Here is a 21021-nt window from a genome sequence, read left to right as displayed (position 1 = left end):
TCTAGGAAAATTGTTTTGAACTCGATAGGTTCAGTAGTTTTTGAGAAAAATACGGAAAACTACGGAACCCTACACTGAGCGTGGCCCGACACGCTCTTGGCCGGTTTTTTTTAAAGGTTTGAAGGTTGTGTTTTGTTCAATAAGGACATATTGACGCTGAGTAACAATTAAAGCTCGGCCACACATGTGCGTTTTGATTGCGAGCGGAATGCGCGCGGATTGCGAGCGGAACGCCAGCGTTCCGCCGGCGCACCGCTATCATTGCGCTCCGCTGACGCTACGCTACCAAAACGCTTTATGTGTGGCGGAGGCTTTAATGTTACTTGTTAAACCAGAAATAGGCACAAAATGCTCCACCGTAGACCGCATCATCACTTACCATCAGGTGTGATCGTGGTCAAACGTCTACCTATTCGAACTAAAAAAAAGAATTGTCAGTGTCAGTCAAGTGTCAATGTCACTATGGTGCCTAATCAAAGCCGCAATTTAAACTGACAGACAGTTTGAGAACTGACATATTGGATGTATAAGTGGGCCGGATTAGAGATGATCAATCAATCAGTTGTAGTAGGCCCTAGGCACTGTCAGTTTTGCTGACACCACACACTTGTGTTGATGAAAATTAGAGTCCGTTTGTGTGTGCCTATATATGTATAAAGCTAATAGTCCACTATCATAGATATATGATCATAGGTCTGTATGCCTCCCTTTTTTTCCAACGTGAAGAAAAAGGATGGCATATTATTATGATAGTGGACTTTCGGCCTAAAGGGTCTGCAGCAAGTTAGACTCTTATGTTAACCCTTAAATGCATGGTGGTGTATATATGCATCATATATTTGATGGCCCGTGGCTCGATATGATTGTATCCTAGCTATCCACAATCACATTTATTGCTTGATTATTATTCATTATTTATTATTATTTATTATTTAATATACAATTAAATAAATTAAATAATATAACGATATACTATTTATTATTTCAGGATTTAGATGAAATGGCGGAAAAGTGTGAAAAAACAGGACGATGGCGATTTTTAGGGTTCCGTAGTCAACTAGGAACCCTTATAGTTTCGCCATGTCCATGTCTGTCTGTCCGTCCGTCCGTCCGCGGATAATCTCAGTAACCGTTAGCACTAGAAAGCTGAAATTTGGTACCAACATGTATATCAATCACACCAACAAAGTGCAAAAATAAAAAATGGAAACTCTAACTTTTGAACCATATGTTTAAAAAATATGAAAAAAATCACAAAAGTAGAACTTTATAAAGACTTTCTAGGAAGATTGTTTTGAACTTGATAGATTCAGTAGTTTTTACGGAACTACGGAAAACTACGGAACCCTACACTGAGCGTGGCCCGACACACTCTTGGCCGGTTTTTAGTATGTGATTTAGGCTGATTTTTTCGGAGGTAGTAATTAGTTTATGTTTAAACATTTTATCATAAAGGTTTCACAAATAGTGTACCTTTATTATAGTAGCATTTTTTTTAACAAAACTTACCAATTACGATATATTTATATAAATGAGATTTGGCCTATTTAACTTATACACCGTGTTTCACTTAACACTAAAAACCTGAAAACCGTTTGTTCAGAATCGAGAGTAGAATCGATTGAGCTGTATCTTGATGGCGGTAATATTTTTATTTAAATTAGTATTATTAGTTATTTTTTACGTGCCCATTCTATTGTACTCGTAATACAACATTGTGTATATCGCATTGCTAGAGGTTGTTTACCTTTTTTCAGTATTAAGGGGTATTAATACTGGCCGGTTACTTGGACGATTATTTTTTCCGCTACTAGTTTGACGTTGTTTGTCAGTTTAATCTTAATGTTTATCATAAGTCATAACAAATTGAACTCGTACCTAATTACAACCTTGTCATTTTGAATATTGAGTTTATTTGCTTACTGCGATTACCTGTCCAATTTGAAGTTTACTGTGACAAAGCTTTAAAGTGTTTTACAGTGACATCTTAGCTGTCTATTGGTAAACCTTATGTCGTGGCAGTAACGTACACAAATAAATAGTCTTATGGTTTATGATGCTAGTTAGCAATTATTTTATTGAGTGTAGAGCTAAAAGTCAAGTAGAGCTGTACAGAAAATTAAAAATTCAATTTAAAAAAAAGTAACGATCAGATTAAAAGATGAATACTCTAGATGAGTTTAAAAAAATAAAAATCAGTTGGGGTGTCTGAGGTTTTGAGTGATACCGGAAACACCGTGTATATAACACTGATTTAGTATGAAAATCGATCTTAAATATTTTTTTGATTATTTTTCCCAGAGTCAGAAAACCATTGTCTATCACATATATTAATATCTCGTTAAAAGAAAAATTCATGCATTTAAGGGTTAAAAAGCTAGAAAGCAAATAAAAAAAACCTTCATACTTGTTTTTTTCTATTAATTTTTTACGTTGAAGATATGTCAATTACCTACCTACATATGACTAGATATGACTAAATATCGTGTCATTCGTGTCATGTCACTGTATAGCAGGGACCGGCCCGCTATCCCTTATACGGGGTTTTGTATGGGTATTTCGTTAGGCTTAACTTACCCTACCCTTTTGACGCGATACCCTTTCATTTTGCTTTTAAAGCCCTAACGAAAGCGCTTACCTAAAATAGCCCAATACCCTTTCAAAACCCTTATCATCGGCTCAGCCTAACGCCATAAGGGTGAGCCTTATATTGGGTTTTATTTGCTTTCCCTTATAGATCATATCGTGCGAGTTTAAATCCTGTACCTCGCTCATAAAGCACACATTACTCCGAACGAAATAACATACGATCGTTACCTATGGCGGCACTGTGTGTGATATTTGCGCGTTTCTGTTTAATGGAAACGGCTGTAGATAAAATAAGGTTCAATTTTCAATACCAAATACATATAGTTTCGGAATCCTTTGTGAGCTGATAAATAAACATTTTTATTATTATTATTAGTTATGATAGGCTCCTGCTTTGCTCGGGTGTAACACAGGCAAACGCTGCTTTTTAGGGTTCCGTAGTCAACTAGGCACCCTTATAGTTTCGCCATGTCTGTCTATCCGTCCGTCCGTCCGCGGATAATCTCAGTAACCGTTAGCACTAGAAAGCTGAAATTTGGTCCCAATATGTATATCAAATCAATCACGCCAACAAAGTTCAAAAATAAAAAATGGCAAAAATGTTTTATTAGGGTACCCCCCATGTAAAGTGGGGGCTGATTTTTTTTTCATTCCAACCACAACGTGTGATATATTGTTGGATAGGTATTTAAAAATGAATAAGGGTTTACTAAGATTGTTCTTTGATAATATTGATATTTTCGGAAATAATCGCTCCTAAAGGAAAAAAAAAGTGCGCCCCCCCCCCCCTCTAACTTTTGAACCATAAGTTTAAAAAATATGAAAAAAAATCACAAAACTAGAACTTTATAACGACTTTCTAGGAAAATTGTTTTGAACTTGATAGGTTCAGTAGTTTCTGAGAAAAATATGAAAAACTTTGGAACCCTACACTGACCGTGGCCCGACACGCTCTTGGCCGGTTTTTTTTATCGGACTTGTCTTGATGAGTACCCGAAGTCTAGCTGATGCTGAACCCTGGCTGCACCTAGGAGAACTCGGGTTTAGTGTAACACAGGCAAACGCTGTTTTCGTCATCGGACTTGTCTTGATGAGTACTCGAGTGAACAGTACCCGAAGTGCAGTTGATGCTGAACCCTGGCTGCACCTAGGGGAACTCGGGTTTAGTGTTACACAGGCAAACGCTGTTTTCGTCATCGGACTTGTCTTGATGAGTACTCGAGTGAGCAGTACCCGAAGTCCAGCTGATGCTGAACCCTGGCTGTACCTAGGGGAACTCGGGTTTAGTGTAACCCAGGCAAACGCTGTTTTCGTCATCGGACTTGTCTTGATGAGTACTCGAGCGAGCAGTACCCAAAGTCCAGCTGATGCTGAACTCTGGCTGCACCTATGGGAACTCGGGTTTAGTGTAACACAGGCAAACGCTGTTTTCGTCATCGGACTTTTCTTGATGAGTACTCGAGTAAGCAGTACCCGAAGTCCAGCTGATGCTGAACCCTGGCTGCATCTAGGAGAACTCGGGTTTAGTGTAACACAGGCAAACGCTGTTTTCGTCATCGGACTTGTCTTGATGAGTACTCGAGTGAGCAGTACCCAAAGTCCAGCTGATGCAGAACCCTGGCTGCACCTATGGGAACTCGGGTTTAGTGTAACACAGGCAAAAGCTGTTTTCGTTATCGGACTTGTCTTGATGAGTACTCGAGTGAGCAGTACCCGAAGTGCAGTTGATGCTGAACCCTGGCTGCACCTAGGGGAACTCGGGTTTAGTGTTACACAGGCAAACGCTGTTTTCGTCATCGGACTTGTCTTGATGAGTACTCGAGTGAGCAGTACCCGAAATCCAGCTGATGCTAAACCCTGGCTGCAGCTAAGGGAACTCGGGTTTAGTGTTACACAGGCAAACGCTGTTTTCGTCATCGGACTTGTCTTGATGAGTACTCGAGCGAGCAGTACCCAAAGTCCAGCTGATGCTGAACTCTGGCTGCACCTATGGGAACTCGGGTTTAGTGTAACACAGGCAAACGCTGTTTTCGTCATCGGACTTGTCTTGATGAGTACTCGAGTGAGCAGTACCCGAAGTCCAGCTGATGCTGAACCCTGGCTGCATCTAGGAGAACTCGGGTTTAGTGTAACACAGGCAAACGCTGTTTTCGTCATCGGACTTGTCTTGATGAGTCCTCAAGTGAGCAGTACCCGAAGTTCATTTGATGCTGAACCCTGGCTGCACCTAGGGGAACTCGGGTTTAGTGTTACACAGGCAAACGCTGTTTTCGTCATCGGACTTGTCTTGATGAGTACTCGAGTGAGCAGTACCCGAAATCCAGCTGATGCTAAACCCTGGCTGCAGCTAGGGGAACTCGGGTTTAGTGTAACCCAGGCAAACGCTGTTTTCGTCATCGGACTTGTCTTGATGAGTACTCGAGCAAGCAGTACCCAAAGTCCAGCTGATGCTGAACTCTGGCTGCACCTAGGGGAACTCGGGTTTAGTGTAACACAGGCAAACGCTGTTTTCGTTATCGGACTTGTCTTGATGAGTACTCAAGTGAGCAGTACCCGAAGTCCAGCTAATGCTGAACCCTGGCTGCATCTAGAGGAACTCGGGTTTAGTGTAACACAGGCAAACGCTGTTTTCGTCATCGGACTTGTCTTGATGAGTACTCGAGTGAGCAGTACCCAAAGTCCAGCTGATGCTGAACTCTGGCTGCACCTAGTTGAACTCGGGTTTAGTGTAACACAACACAGGCAAACGCTGTTTTCGTCATCGGACTTGTCTTGAGTACTCGAGTGAGGAGTACCCAAAGTCCAGCTGATGCTGAACTCTGTTTGCACCTAGGGGAATTCGGGTTTAGTGTTACACAGGAAAACGCTGTTTTCGTCATCGGACTTGTCTTAATGAGTATTTGGGTGAGCTGTACCCAAGATAGAGCTGATGCTGAAACCTAACTGTACCTAGGGGAACTCGGGTTTGGTGTAACATAGGCAAACGCTGTTTGCGTCATCGGACATGTCTTGACGAGGACTTGGGTGCGCAGTAGCCAAGACAGCGCTGTAGCTGAGCCCTGGCGGTATCTAGGGCAACTCTGGTTTCGGTACATTATAATATAGAAATATTTCATGCAATCTCAAGTTAGGCATAAAAACATAATATTAACTGAACTATGTCCTCTATTTTTATGTCTCCAACAACCCCAACTGAGATTTTTAATATTATACACTCATTGAAAAATACAAACAGCGTAGGATACGATGGCATAAGCACAAAAATACTTAAACGAGTTTCTCACATAGTTGCCCCTGTTCTTAGCTACATCACAAATATGTGTATAGAATATGGTGTTTTTCCTGAAAAGTTAAAGACTTCAGTAATTAAACCTATACACAAGAAGCATAGTAAATATGATACTAAAAACTATAGGCCAATAGCACTTATACCAATAATTTCAAAAGTTATCGAAAAGGTTATTTACAACAACTTGTACAACTACTTTGAGAGCAACAATCTATTCGCCAATGAACAGAAAGGTTTTCGTAAAAATAAGAACATCAACATGGCTATTTATGAGCTGTTAACGAAGGTGCTTGCTAACGTGGATAAACGGCTCCCAGTGTCAGCCATCTATATGGACATGACAAAAGCCTTTGATTTTGTCAGACACGATATACTTCTAGATAAACTCTGCAAGTATGGTATCAGGGGAAATGTTTTAGAGTTAATAAGATCTTACCTTAGTAACAGGAAACAAAAGACACAAATAAATCATATCGATCTTAAATCAAAGGTAGAGACTATTTATTCGTCATGTCTTCGAGACATTAGGTACGGCGTCCCCCAAGGGAGTATTTTAGGTCCCCTTTTATTTATAATATATATCAATGACCTCCCGCGAGTAACAACGCATCCAACAATTTTATTTGCAGATGACAGTACAATTATTTTCTCTGATAGTCCACCAGATACTATAGAATCTGATATCAATACAACTTTAGAGTCCACTATCGAATGGCTTGACAGAAATAACCTTCATATTAACCTGGCCAAAACATATATAATGAATTTTAAACAGAGATGTAAAAATCTATTGGTTCCAGTAGCAAAATTTAACAACTACATAATCTCAGAAACGGACCATACAAAATTTCTCGGTTTAACATTAGACAATAATCTTTCCTGGAAACTTCAAACCGAAAATGTCTGCAAAAAGTTGAGCCAATATTCGTACACTTTGTTTATGCTGCGTAAAATAGTGAATCAATCAACAGCTTTGACAGCTTATCATGCATACGTTTCCTCAACGCTCAGATATGGCGTTATTTTTTGGGGAAACTCTACTAATCGTGAACTCGTATTTCGAGCACAGAAAAGGTGTTTACGATCTTTGTGCGGACTACAATATTTAGAACCATGTAAACCCTTCTTTACTGATTTGAAAATTCTTACATTTCCTTGCCTATACATATTCGAAATCGCTTTATTTGTTAAAAGTAATCCACACCTCTTCAAATATTTCTCTAGTGAGAGACGATGTGATAAAGTGATAGGTATGCCATCAAAGACCAAATTACTTTCAAAAAGTATTATAGGAATGGCACCAAAAATTTTCAACAAATTACCAAAGACAATTCGAGGTAAAGAGGGTCTGAATGAATTTAAACAAGCTTTGAAAATGTATCTGATAGAAAAAGCCTACTATTCGATCAATGAATTTATTAATGAATGTAATGAATGATTGCACAATCTTATGTCTCTATTGTTATTATTATTTTATTTTCAATTTAAATACTGTTATTGCTTGACATGATTATATAAAGTTACTTTTGATATTTCCAATTTGTTTATTAGTCAGTTTAGTTTAATTTTATGCATGTAAATGTGTTTAGCATAAGTATTTTTTATATCGTACGCCGAAAGGCACACCATGGTTGGACTTATAATGTAAACTGACACCTATTGTAATGTATGTAACCCATGATGACGAAATAAATGAATTGAATTGAATTGAATTGAATTGAATTGAACAAAAATCTTACCAGAAGTGAATATTAACATCAAGTAGTTAGAACACATTTATTAATTTGCCATACATGAAACACTTTATTTGTGTCTAAAAAAATACGTATGTATATCCATTTGAATATGAAAATTAAGTACAGTCGATTTCACTAATAGTAACACAGGGAATAAAGAGAATACTGGAGTTCCACGTGTCCATAGACTGCGGTAACTACTTACTATCAGACGCGCTGTATGCTTGATTTCCACCAGAAAAGTATTTCTGTTTCAAACGATCTTCATAGAATTCACAACAATCAACAGAAATAGTTTGACAGATTCTATGGTACTACCCAACTCAACCAAGTACCAGTCATAAAGACGAGTCTCAGATATTTCACGATGACAAAAACAGCGTTTACCTATGTTGCACCAAATCCGAGTTCCTCTAGGAATAGCCCGAGTTCAGCATCAGTTCTACCTTGGTTACTGCTCACTCAAGTACTCATCAATACAAGTCCGATGACAAAACAGCGTTTGCATATGTTGCACGAAACCCAAGTTCCCTTAGGAATAGCCAGGGTTCAGCATCAGCTCTCTACCTTGGTTACTGCTCACTCAAGTACTCATCAATACAAATCCGATGACGAAAACAGCGTTTGCCTATGTTGCACGAAACCCGAGTTCCCCTAGGAATAGCCAGGGTTCAGCATCAGCTCTGCCCTGGTTACTGCTCACTCAAGTACTCACCAAAACAAGTCCGATGACGAAAACAGCGCTTGCCTATGTTACACCAAACCCGCGTTCCCCTGGGAAAAGCCAGGGTTCAGCATCAGCTCTACCTTGGTTACTGCTCACTCAAGTACTCATCAAGACAAGTCCGATGACGAAAACAGCGTTTGCCTATGTTGCACGAAACCCGAGTTCCCTTAGGAATAGCCAGGGTTCAGCATCAGCTCTACCTTGGTTACTGCTTACTCAAGTACTCATCAATACAAGTCCGATGACGAAAACAGCGTTTGCCTATGTTGCACGAAACCCGAGTTCCCTTAGGAATAGCCAGGGTTCAGCATCAGCTCTACCTTGGTTACTGCTCACACAAGTACTCATCAAGACAAGTCCGATGACGAAAACAGCGTTTGCCTATGTTGCACGAAACCCGAGTTCCCTTAGGAATAGCCAGGGTTCAGCATCAGCTCTACCTTGGTTACTGCTCACTCAAGTACTCATCAATACAAATCCGATGACGAAAACAGCGTTTGCCTATGTTGCACGAAACCCGAGTTCCCCTAGGAATAGCCAGGGTTCAGCATCAGCTCTGCCCTGGTTACTCCTCACTCAAGTACTCACCAAAACAAGTCCGATGACGAAAACAGCGCTTGCCTATGTTACTCCAAACCCGCGTTCCCCTAGGAATAGCCAGGGTTCAGGATCAGCTTTACCTTGGTTACTGCTCACACAAGTACTCATCAAGACAAGTCCGATGACGAAAACAGCGCTTGCCTATGTTACTCCAAACCCGCGTTCCCCTGGGAAAAGCCAGGGTTCAGCATCAGCTCTACCTTGGTTACTGCTCACTCAAGTACTCATCAATACAAGTCCGATGACGAAAACAGCGTTTGCCTATGTTGCACGAAACCCGAGTTCCCTTAGGAATAGCCAGGGTTCAGCATCAGCTCTACCTTGGTTACTGCTCACACAAGTACTCATCAAGACAAGTCCGATGACGAAAACAGCGCTTGCCTATGTTACTCCAAACCCGCGTTCCCCTGGGAAAAGCCAGGGTTCAGCATCAGCTCTACCTTGGTTACTGCTCACTCAAGTACTCATCAATACAAGTCCGATGACGAAAACAGCGTTTGCCTATGTTGCACGAAACCCGAGTTCCCCTAGAAATAGCCAGGGTTCAGCATCAGCTCTACCTTGGTTACTGCTCACTCAAGTACTCATCAAAACAAGTCCGATGACGAAAACAGCGCTTGCCTATGTTAAACCAAACCCGCGTTCCCCTGGGAAAAGCCAGGGTTCAGCATCAGCTCTATCTTAGAAACTGCTCAACCAATTAACTCATCAAGGCGAGTTGGATGACGAAAACGGCTTATTTTTATGTTGGCAATTAACGTTTTCAATGTGTAATGATAATGGTTAATTGTATTGATTTTCGGCCAACACTGTATATTTACATGCATACATACATATTTACATATTTATACATTTATATTCATACATACATACCTACATACATTCATACATACCTACATACATTCATACGTACGAACATACATACTGATCTATGGGCGACGATGATCATTTACCATCAGGCGATCCATCAGTCCCTTGTCTCCCAGTTCATTAAAAATAATTTCTAGCCGTGTTCTACTTCTATCCAACGAATACATGTTTCGTTGCAAAATTAAAAATGGGGCGCATAGTGCGGAGTGGCAACAGCGCATTTTCCTTCCTGTTCTTACACTAGCTTAGATTCATAATCCTGTCTCTTTCACGCAAGGCTCGACTACGCTTCAACAAAAGGGAAAGCCTTATAAATAGCGCTTAAAATAAGGGTAACCCTTATTAAAGGCTTGCAAGCCGTATCGGATAGCGGTAAGCCAATGCACAGGGCTAGCTTTATTGTTTTGCTAAGTTTTTTGTAAGGGCTAGTCAAATGAATGGGCTTGCAGTTCGAAAGGGAGAGTCTCTCGATTGGGTCGTCCTTACGTTAGGGATTCCCAATGAAAGGCTTGTAGCGCGGAATGGGTTGTCCGGTCCCTGCTGTATAGGCAAAGTTTCGTAACAATCCGACAAGTATTTTTGAAATGAAAACTTCGCTTGTTTGTATGGGAAGTTTTATTTCGACCAAAAAATACTCTACTCGGTTTTCCGGACAAGTACTTTTTTGTAATAATATACTTAAATTATTTATAATAACATTTAAAGCTCGGCCACACATGCGTGTTTTGAGAGTGTAGGCGGAGCGTTAGCGGAGCGCAATGCTGTGGCGTTGCGCCCAGCGGACGCCGGCGGGAACTAACGAGCGCGAATTGCGAGCGGAATGCGCGCGGATTGCGAGCGGAACGCCAGCGTTCGTCTGGCGCACCGCTATCATTGCGCTCCGCTAACGCTACGCTATCAAACCGCTTTATGTATGGCGGAGGCTTTAAGAGTGAGTTTAAAACTCGTAATATTACATTTTATAATAACCTTTGGTAGGAGTACTTTAGAATAATATATTAGTTTCTAACGGTCCCTAATAAAAGTTTTACGTTCATCTGATTACCATTGCATATAAATGAGTGATATCGAGTCGCAATGCTATGTAAATATCGATTTATTCGATTGTAAATGTCAAGGTGCTGCAATTAAGGGCCATTATGATAACGATAGGTCGCCATAGAGGATTATCTATGTATGTTAAGATAGCTCTGTAATATTCCATAAATCTGCCTCTAGCTATGCTGTGTATTGTTTTTAGGGGAAAATTACGTTCCTCATAGGAAGTTCTGGTAAGCGGAGATAGAAAATGAGCACTTGAAGCCTATACTCTATTTGTAAAATAAATTTGAGAAGATAATTATTCGTTATTTGAAGACTGACACACTGACACTTTCAATGCTGACGGGGCGGATAGTAATCGCGAGTATAAATAATAAATAAATAAAATAAATATTGGGGGACACCTTACACAGATCAACTTAGCCCCAAACTAAGCAAAGCTTGTACTATGGGGTGCTAAGCGACGATATACACACTTATATAGATAAATACATACTTATATACATAGAAAACATCCATGACTCAGGAACAAATATCTGTGCTCATCACACAAATAAATGCCCTTACCGGGATTCGAACCCAGGACCGCGGCTCAGCAAGCAGGGTCACTACCGACTGAGCCAGACCGGTCGTCGACGACAACGACAAGACAACTGAAAGAAATCCCTCAAAGGGATAAAGTTCGCCTTTGTACTGTTATTTACTGTAATTACTGTGTTTTTTGTTATTTGTCTCGGGTGCCTCTTGTCAAACAATATAACATTAAAGAGACCGTGTTGGATCGTGTTGACGAAATAACTGACCTGGGACTGACCTTGGACACGAGACTCAACTTTAGAACGCATGTCACCAATATATGTAAAAAGGCGAATAGGGTCCTCGGATTTATCATGAGGGTATCAAGCCAGTTCAGTGACACTCGTGTTTCGCTGTTACTGTACAGTGCATACGTTCGCAGCAAACTCGAATTTGGGGCTTGTGTCTGGGACCCACACGAGAGCAAGTATACCCTCATGATAGAGAAAATCCAGAGGAAATTTGCTCGTTTCCTTTACAAGAGGAAGTTTGGGTTTTACCCTTATCTCTATCCTTCTTTGTTCGTCAGCGGCATGGTCGGGTTGGATACACTAGAGTTGCGGAGGAAAATGTTGCTCCTGGGGCATTTTTATAAGCTACTGTGCAACCAAGTATCTAACCCGACTGCGCTAGCACGGATAGGTTTGTCTGTGCCGCCCCCTCGCCGGCTCGGAGTGGAAGGGGAGGGCGGGGCGGTGGTGTCGCGGCGGCGCCGGCGCCTGTTCGCGTGTCCGTCGACGCGCACGCGCTGGGCCGCAAACGCTCCCTCTGCAAGAGCTATTGCTCTTTTAAATGACATGCATCTGCAGCTACCCGATGCCGATATTTTTTTTGATCCACCTTACCAAATTATGAAATGTATTAATGAATTTTTGAATAGAATGTAATGAATGTACCTATATATTAGTTTTAGTTTACTTTATGGATTAGTATGAAGTTTTTTTTTTTTTTTTTTTTTTTTGACATTACTTATTATTGATATTTTATTTGCTTGTTTGATTATAATGTTTAATTGTTGTATGTTTCTAATGTATTGACATGTAATTTAGTATTGTATAAAGTGACTTGTTTGTATATAAATATTATTATGTAATAACCTAACTTTTAAGCGCTTGGTGTTAACTGTAAGCTTATCTGTGAATAAATAAATTGAAATTGAAATTGAAATTGAAAATTGTACAATAATAGTTATTTGTTATACAAGGGGGCAAAGTTGTATTTTAACGCCGAGTGTGGAATTGAAAAACGAGCAAGTGAAAGGATTCTATAGTTGAACCACGAGCGAAGCGAGTGGTTCGAGAATAGAATCCTGAACTTGCGAGTTTTTTAACACACGAGAAGTAAAATACATTTGCACCCGAGTCTAACACAAAACTTTTCCCCTCACTATAGCGAGGAAACTACAACGCAAAAAATGCGTTTATCACTGCTTGCAGTAGTTCCACAGGTGGTAAATCATCTTTATTACTAGATTCACCTACTTTTATCAATTTTAAAGTAGTTAATTTGACTTTATTCAAGGTCAAATTACTTTACCCACTAGTGGATAAAATGCGTTTTTACCCGCTGGTATTAAAGGACAAAACACGTGTTTCCGAGCTAGTGAGGGGAAAAGACTATTACAATTATGTATGAAGAAAAAGCCACAAAAGCATACTGGATTATAAAGCACTTTAATCAGAATGAGTTGAATGTTTTGCCGTTTAAGTAGCAATAATAAAATAAGTAGCGTGTGAGCTTTAAAAGGGCCTTCGGATTTTAGAGCGATAATACGGGAATAAATCACGGGCTGTGCCTATTTGATGACCGGTCTGGCCTAGCGCGTAGTGACCCTGCCTGCTAAGCCGCGGTCCTGGGTTCGAATCCCGGTACAAGCATTTATTTGTGTGACGAGCACAGATATTTGTTCCTGCGTCATGGATATTTTCTATGTACATGTAACTCATGTAAGTATATATATGTATATTATATACATATATCGCTGCCTGAGCTCTGAGTATCCACAACACAAGCCTTCTTGAGCTTACCGTGGGACTCAGTCAATCTGTGTAAGAAGTCCTATAATATTTATTTATTTATTCTACGAGTACAGTACTCGTAAATAATGAGAGAAACGAAGCCCCAGAAATAATCGGGGAAATAGCCGTTTCATAAATATTAACTTTGTTCCTGGTACGACGGCTGGTCGTGATTGGTGATTGTGTTCAAACACGAATGAACTCCGATTCAATTGAATTCAGTTCCATTTTTTCATACAATTTTTTATTTTTTGACATATCGTGTAAACACTAATTTTGATGTTTTTTTGGTAAACCTTACTTACTCTGCTTGAAACTGAAATACACAAAAAATGAACAGTAAAAGAAATGAGATGCCATATTTGAAAGAAAAAAATCACGAACACCTGGTCTGGCCTGGACAGAGTGGTGAAGGCCAGACATTTGATAAAATAATTAGATTTGTTTGCAATTTTTGATTTCCCGAAGAGTATCAAGCATGTTACAATTATTAAGGATTGTTTGTTGCGTAGGCGTTATATTAGCCCCGCTTTGTACATGACACAGATCTAGGCAGGTATACAATTTGCGGAAATGTGGGGCTAAAGACGGCAACATGTCATTGTCCTAAATGTTTATTGGATAAAATTTAGGTCGCCCTGAATAACCTGAAATACCTTCAGTGTAACTCTAATGTATAAATGTTAGATATAAAACGTTTTTGAATAACAACCACAGACCTCGATAAGCTGACACGCTTCAAATACCTTTAGTGCTTAAACATGATATACATGAAGTCATGAAAATGGCTTTTCTTTTTCTTTCATCACATCATCATCTGTTCAGCCTTTAATCGCCCACTGATGAGCATAGGCCTGCCTTCGTGTACGCCACATATCCCAGTCCTGGGCTAATCTCATCCAGAAGTGCCCTGCAGTTTTTCGAATGTCGTCCACCCAACAAGCCAACGGATGCCAGGCGCTTCTTATACATTCGATAGAGGCCAGGATAGGATTTATCGTTCCTTAAAAACATGAAATAAAGAAGAAAGGCAGGGGGAGACCGAGGCGTGCGTTTTAGACCAAGTTAAAGACAAGACCAACGTACTGACGTATCAGGCACTCAAGACGAACGTAATGGCGATTACTCCACAAGAGCCTGTCTCTAAAGAATATGATGATGATGAAAAATCAGGACGAATGTGGGCACTCACCGGCGCTTCTAACTGCTCTGCCATGAGCCTGGTGCATTCTTTTCCATAGTAATTCTGTCCGATCAATGCGTGGCTAAGCGTACATCCTGAACTGATTCTATACGGCCTGGCCGGCCTGTGATTATGACCTTCTCTAGACTATCTGGCGGTTTAGCACAACTTGCGCTCTTGATTAGACTCGCTCGCGAGAACGCAAGCTGCGCCAGACTGCGGTCCTATTTTGGTTTTTCTGGTTGCCGAAGAAACTAAGGACGTCTTAGATGCAAACAGTAGACCACTCAGTTTCCTTTGTACCTAAATCTATAGGAACGAGAGTTTCCACTGTATGCACAAATCTTTACACTAATGGTTATAATAATATTGATAAGGTAGCAGAAGGGCGGCGCAGATCGTTCAAAATTTCGGAATATTGGGGATAGATCAAGGCAATTGAGTCGATATTTATATCTGGGACATAAAACAGTCTGTCGAAAGGATTAACTTCATCAAAGGATACATTTTCCTGTTACCTCTCTTATACAATACCTATAATAACACACATTAACATCTCCAACAGCTGTCAGACACAACTATTAATTACGGCCCATACATATTTAATCAAAGCGTTTACGCATGTGTAATGCACGGTTTATAAATGCATTGAACTGGCAGCTCCGAGTGATCAATATGCAGATTTACTTTACCGGTTTTTATATGCTGTTCTGTAGTGGTGAAGTGTTATCCAATGTTTCTGTTATTTTATGATGGCAATTAACTTTTTTTTTTTTTGTATGAATAGGTAGACGTTTGACCACGATCACACCTGATGGTAAGTGATTGTAAAACAATAGTTAAATATTTGTTTTACAAGGGGGCAAAGTTGTTGTTTACACGCACGTGTCAATATCGATAGCCGATTAAGCGAAAAATAGCGAGTGGTTCAGCGTATAGAATCTTAAGGTAGGTTAAACTAATTTCGCCAATTCTAATATCAGCTAGTTTTGTGAATAAATTTTATTCACTCTTGTGAATAAAATGAAAATTTGTCATTCGTTTTTGAAGTACATGTTGTGAAGTACAAGAGAGCATTTACCAGTTGGACTAGTAAAAACACTATTTTAATATTTCTTAGTGACTTTCGATACGGGACGGTTTTACTTAGCTTAAAGTTATTATTAAATTATATACGACGAAGCCTGTTGCGGATATCATCATTGGTTTGTTTGACGCATGTTGTTGATTTGGATTTGTGGCCACATGACGAAGCCTGCGTTGCGGATGAATTTTCGAATGGGAATAGTGTTAAGTAGGTACTGGCACAGAATATATAATAGTACAAGGTACTGGTTTATTTTTATGTTGGAATTGTATTTTTTGTATATTGTTATCTGTCCCTGGTAAATAAGTTTTAGCTATATTAACTATAAACAACGTTATAAACATTCCCACACCATAAACCCCTATGTCCACCAGTTTGCACTTAAGACGATAAAGGAGGGGTCAATTTTCCATACAAAAACGCTCTCGACTCTTGCCTCCCTGGTTTTTGAAGATAGAGCAATGATTTTTTCAACACTGATTAGGTAATATTATTTTTATCTGTGTCGGACCGTTTTGGTTTTTTGATATTCTTATTTTTAAAGACGCTAGAGCCCATCAAAAATTTCCAAAAACGGCCTTATTGATTATGGCGTAAAAAATGTGTGGTATTCAAAATCGGTAACATCAATTAGCCAAAAAAACTATACGGTCCGACACAGATTATTTAATTGTTATTCAGATTCTCAAATTTTGTTACGTGATTACGTTTTGAAGGAGGAAACAGTCGAGAGCGGAACCTCGATTTTAAAGATTTGCAATATCTTTTATAATAATTATAACTGAGTTGTTCTGAATGGACAATTCGATAAATCTAGTTAATAACACTAGTATATTTAACTAAAATTCCCAAAATTATAAAATTCCCAAATTGAAAGGGGGGCTCCTTTCCATTTTAGCATTTTCGCTCCTGTAGCGTCTTAATATAATTTATATTAGTAATTTGTTACGTACTCACAGGACCTTCGAACAGTCCAACGTCATCGATCCAATATCTATGTCATTACAAGCCCGACTGACCATATAAAGGCCTTCTGTATTTGCAATAAGAATTCAAAATGGTCAGTAATGTCAGTACATTTGGGCTCTATTGTATTCAAATTAGATTTCAATGCCGTGCCGTGTTGTAATTCCATGGAGTCTTGAGTTCGCTTAATGACAACACAGACAACTTAGGACAAGAAAACAGTACCTACAGCTCACCTACAGCTGTAGAACAGTATAATATGGAGTGCGGTTGCAATTTTACCACTTTCCTTCGTGGATAAAGCATCCGTCACGTTCTGACTAGTGTGTCAGTGTGAGAGGTGTCTTATCCACGTTGATAAGTGATAAAATTGCAAGCATAATTAGCCCGCCTGAAGAAATTTATCAGTCTGCGGACTATACCATTGGAGACGTTTTCTTTCAGCTGGCTTAATATCTAACTAATTTTTTTTTTATACCACGTCGGTGGCAAACAGGTATACGGCCCGCCTGATGGAAAGCGGTCACCGTAACCTATGGACGCCCGCAACTCAAGGGGTGTCACGTGCGCGTTGCCGACCCATTAGAAACTTGTACACTCCTTTTTTGAAGAACCCCATACTGTAGTTCATCGGGAATACCTCGACAGGGAGCTCATTCCACAGCCGGAGCGTTCGTGGGAGGAAATTCCTCTGAAACCGCACGGTGCGCGACCATTTAGGTTGCAAGGTGTGTGGATGAGCGCCCTGTCGATGGCGAGCGGTGCGATGATGAAAAGTGGCCGTTGGCATCATGTCAAACAGTTCTTCAGAACACAACCCATTGTACAGGCGATAGAACACACATAAGGAGGCGAAGTCCCTCCTTAGACTTAAGGGTTCAATACCGCCTGTGAGTTTGGGATCGTCGACAATTCGTACAGCGCGTCTCTGGATCGAGTCAAAGGGTCCAAGCTGGTATCCAGGTGCTCCTGCCCAAAGGTGACAGCAGTACTCCATGTGGGGTCTAACTTGCGACTTGTACAAGAGCAGTCTTTGCCCCGGAGTAAAGTATCCCCTCGCTCTGTTGAGCACACCGAGCTTTTTGGATGCCAACGCAGCTTTCCCTTCCAAGTGACAACGGAATTGGACGCTACTCGAAATGTCGACTCCGAGGATCCCAATACTTCCTGACAAGGTAAGGGCTGTGCCTTGAAACTGTGGAACCACAGTAAATGGGGTTTTCTTAGCGGTGAACGCACACACCTGTGTCTTAGTGGGATTGAAACAGACTAGGTTGTCCCGACCCCACACCGAGACTCCGGACAGAATCCTCTCGATGTCCGACACAAGCTTTTCACGACTTTCTAGCACCACTGAACGAGGGATATTAGCACGGCCCGTGTAAAATGTATCCCCAGTACTGTCATCCGCATAGCAATGGATGTCGCCGATAGACAACATCTTAAAACAAAATGATAATCCATACTAATATTATAAATGGGAATGTGTGCGTGTGTCTGTTTGTTTGTCCGTCCTTCACTGCAAAACGGAGCAATGAATTGACGTGATTTTTTTACTGGAGATAGTTGAGTGACATAGGTTACTTTTGTCTCTTTCTAACGCGAGCGAAACCGCGGGCAAAAGCTAGTTTGAAATAAAACTATGGAAACGGATTAGGTATATCGCGTATAATGAATTTACAATTCATCCTGACGTTTCCATAACCCGTTTCCATAATTTTATTTCATGAGTAACTATCGCGCTAACCGAAGACAATACATACATACATACAATCACGCCTGTATCCCATAAAGGGGTAGTCAGAACTAGGGATGTTACGAATATTTGCATTCGCATTCGCATATGCGAATGATTCGCATTCTTTTAAACATTTGCATTGACATTTGCATTCGCTTCAAACGATGCGAATGTTTTGCGAATGCGAATGTGTGCAAGTCGCAGCTTGTTCCTCGCCCGCGCCGGCCGCTCCAATTGCTACTTGTCGACTGTCGACTCGCGCATGCGCAGATAGGTCAAATTCGTACGGCGTGAAGTTTATACTCGGCATTTTGACCAATAGTAAGCATTTTAAATTTTTTACCTAGCGGGTTGTTGGTGATTGCTTGGTTTTTATTTTGGTTTTTTATGAAATTCAGCGATATTCGCATTCGCATTCGCACATTCGCATTCTGAATATTCGCATTCGCATTCTCATTCGCGAATGTGACACATGCGACATTCGTGACATCCCTAGTCAGAACATATGAAACTACTAAAGCTTCAGTGCCACTCTTGGCAAATAAGGGGTTGAAAGAAAACGAAACTGTGATATTGCAGTGCCAGGTTGCCAGCCTCTCGCCTACGCCACAATTTAACCCTTATCCCATAGTCGCCTTCTACGACACCCGCACGGGAAGAAAGGGGGTGGTGAAATTCTTAACCCGTCACCACACAGGCTAACCGAAGACAATATTAAAATTAAATTTGTTTTCCTTTGTCAACAGTGGCACGGCAGCATGTCCTGCGAGGCGGCAGCGGCGTCTTCATCCATGGCCGGCGCTGGAGCCCCGCTCCTGCCCGACTCGGAGCTCATCAAACTGTGTCCCATGTGCCACGTCCCTATTGAGAAGGATGAGGGCTGCGCACAGATGATGTGCAAACGGTGCAAGCATGTGTTCTGCTGGTACTGCCTCGCGTCGCTCGACGTAAGTGACTTATTAATTACTGAACTAAACTGTGCCTCTGTAACTCTGGAATGGAACAAATTGTGACTCATGTGCCACGTCCCTATTGAAAAGGATGAAAGATGTGCGCAGATGATGTGCAAGCATGTGTTTTACTGGTACTGTCTCGCGTCGCTCGACGTAAGTTTTGAACTAAATTGTGCCTCCGTAACTCTGGAATGCCATGCCATGTTCATATTGAGAAGGATGAGGGCTGCGCGCAGATGATGTGCAAACGGTGCAAGCATGTGTTCTGCTGGTACTGTCTCGCGTCGCTCGATGTAAGTAACTTATTACTGAACTAAACTGTGCCTCCGTAACTTAGAAGTTGAGGAAACTGTGGCCCATGTGCCACGTCCCTATTGGGCCTATTGAAAAGGATGAGTGGTGCGCGCAAATGATGTGCAAGCGGTGCAAGCATGTGATAACTATTTGAACTACAAAGTCTGTAATAGTGTAGTCTTCGTAACTTGGGAGTTAGAGCAAGTTCTGCCCCATATGCCACGTCCCTATTAAGAAGGATGGCTCTGCGATGATGATGTGCAAACGGTCCAAACATGTGGCTGGTACTGTCTTGCGTTGCTCGACGTAAATGTCTTTTGTAGGCTTGTGTCGTTCACGAACTATGAACTGTTAGGAATAAAATCCCATCAATGACCGAAATGAACTGAATCTTTCCGTGCTCCGTGAATCGGTCTTTGCTCATTTAGTTCAGTATAGGATCGGCGAGCGCGAGCGGTTTGGATCAAGAAAGAGTGTGTGACGGCGCCGACCGGGAGCGAGGTATTTAGCAAAGCGACACAAAAACGTCAAGTTTTCATATTAAGCTTCGGTTACTTACAACCTTTCGGCCCGGAATTGTTATTGTCTGTGGAATATTCGTATCATTTTGACACTAGTCGGTCCCATTCGTTCTGATCTTTCCGACCGTAGTGGTCGCTGGTCTGACTGAACTAAATGAGCAAAGACCTAAAAGAGCGAACTAGTTCGTGGGAGCGATTGAACGAGATCGGAGCGCTCCGATCAACGAACGAAACGGCACAAGCCTAGTCTTTTGACTGCTTGACAACAAAGCTACAGTGAGTACTTGAGTAGGTTATACTGGAAACTGTCTTCGGAGAGTCGGAGTGGGTAACTCATCAAAGTTGTAAGTGTAGTTCTAACAACGCCATAAAATGCATTTATTAACTATATCTGTTACTTATAGGTACGAGTAAATACCTACAGAGGTCACAAAGAGCAGATTAAAGATTCCAGTGACCCCCAATCAGGTCGTTTCGTTGTTAAGGACCATGGTTAGATATGCTATGCAGTTTCATTTCACTATCCTCAAGTGAACGCATCTAGAGGAAGTTACATATTATGTTAACAGTTGGTTAAGTTCTACTCTTTCTGAAACTGAGCTAGTGAGTTCAGCTCACCATCATATTTAATTACTGCTTTTCACGAACAAATTAATATTAGCATACTGCAAAATTTTAGGTTATAAAATTATACATAGTAACTGTTATTAAATATCGAGCAAACGAAAACTGTTTACATTATTACAACATTTAGATGTATTTGTATTATATTACCCCGATTCTTTAAGTTCGGAAATGGGATTTTTGTAACCTCAATATCACTTGCATTTCTG

The 21021-nt window shown here is 40.7% G+C and overlaps 1 protein-coding gene across 3 annotated transcripts in view; it reads left to right on the top strand.

The window, feature by feature from the left end:
- The window catches only part of LOC125232221 (E3 ubiquitin-protein ligase RNF144A), a 269452-nt gene that overhangs the window by 231054 nt on the left and 17377 nt on the right, over positions 1 to 21021 (top strand). For all 3 annotated transcript variants that reach the window (XM_048137858.1, XM_048137860.1, XM_048137859.1), the window contains one exon: positions 19167 to 19367. In XM_048137858.1, coding sequence (XP_047993815.1) covers positions 19167 to 19367 — 201 coding nt within the window. The remainder of the gene's footprint in view (positions 1 to 19166; positions 19368 to 21021) is intronic.

The sequence above is a fragment of the Leguminivora glycinivorella genome, chromosome 12 (genome assembly GCF_023078275.1).
Source record: "Leguminivora glycinivorella isolate SPB_JAAS2020 chromosome 12, LegGlyc_1.1, whole genome shotgun sequence".
Lineage (NCBI taxonomy): Eukaryota > Metazoa > Arthropoda > Insecta > Lepidoptera > Tortricidae > Leguminivora > Leguminivora glycinivorella.
This window is presented reverse-complemented; position numbering and strand designations above follow the sequence as displayed.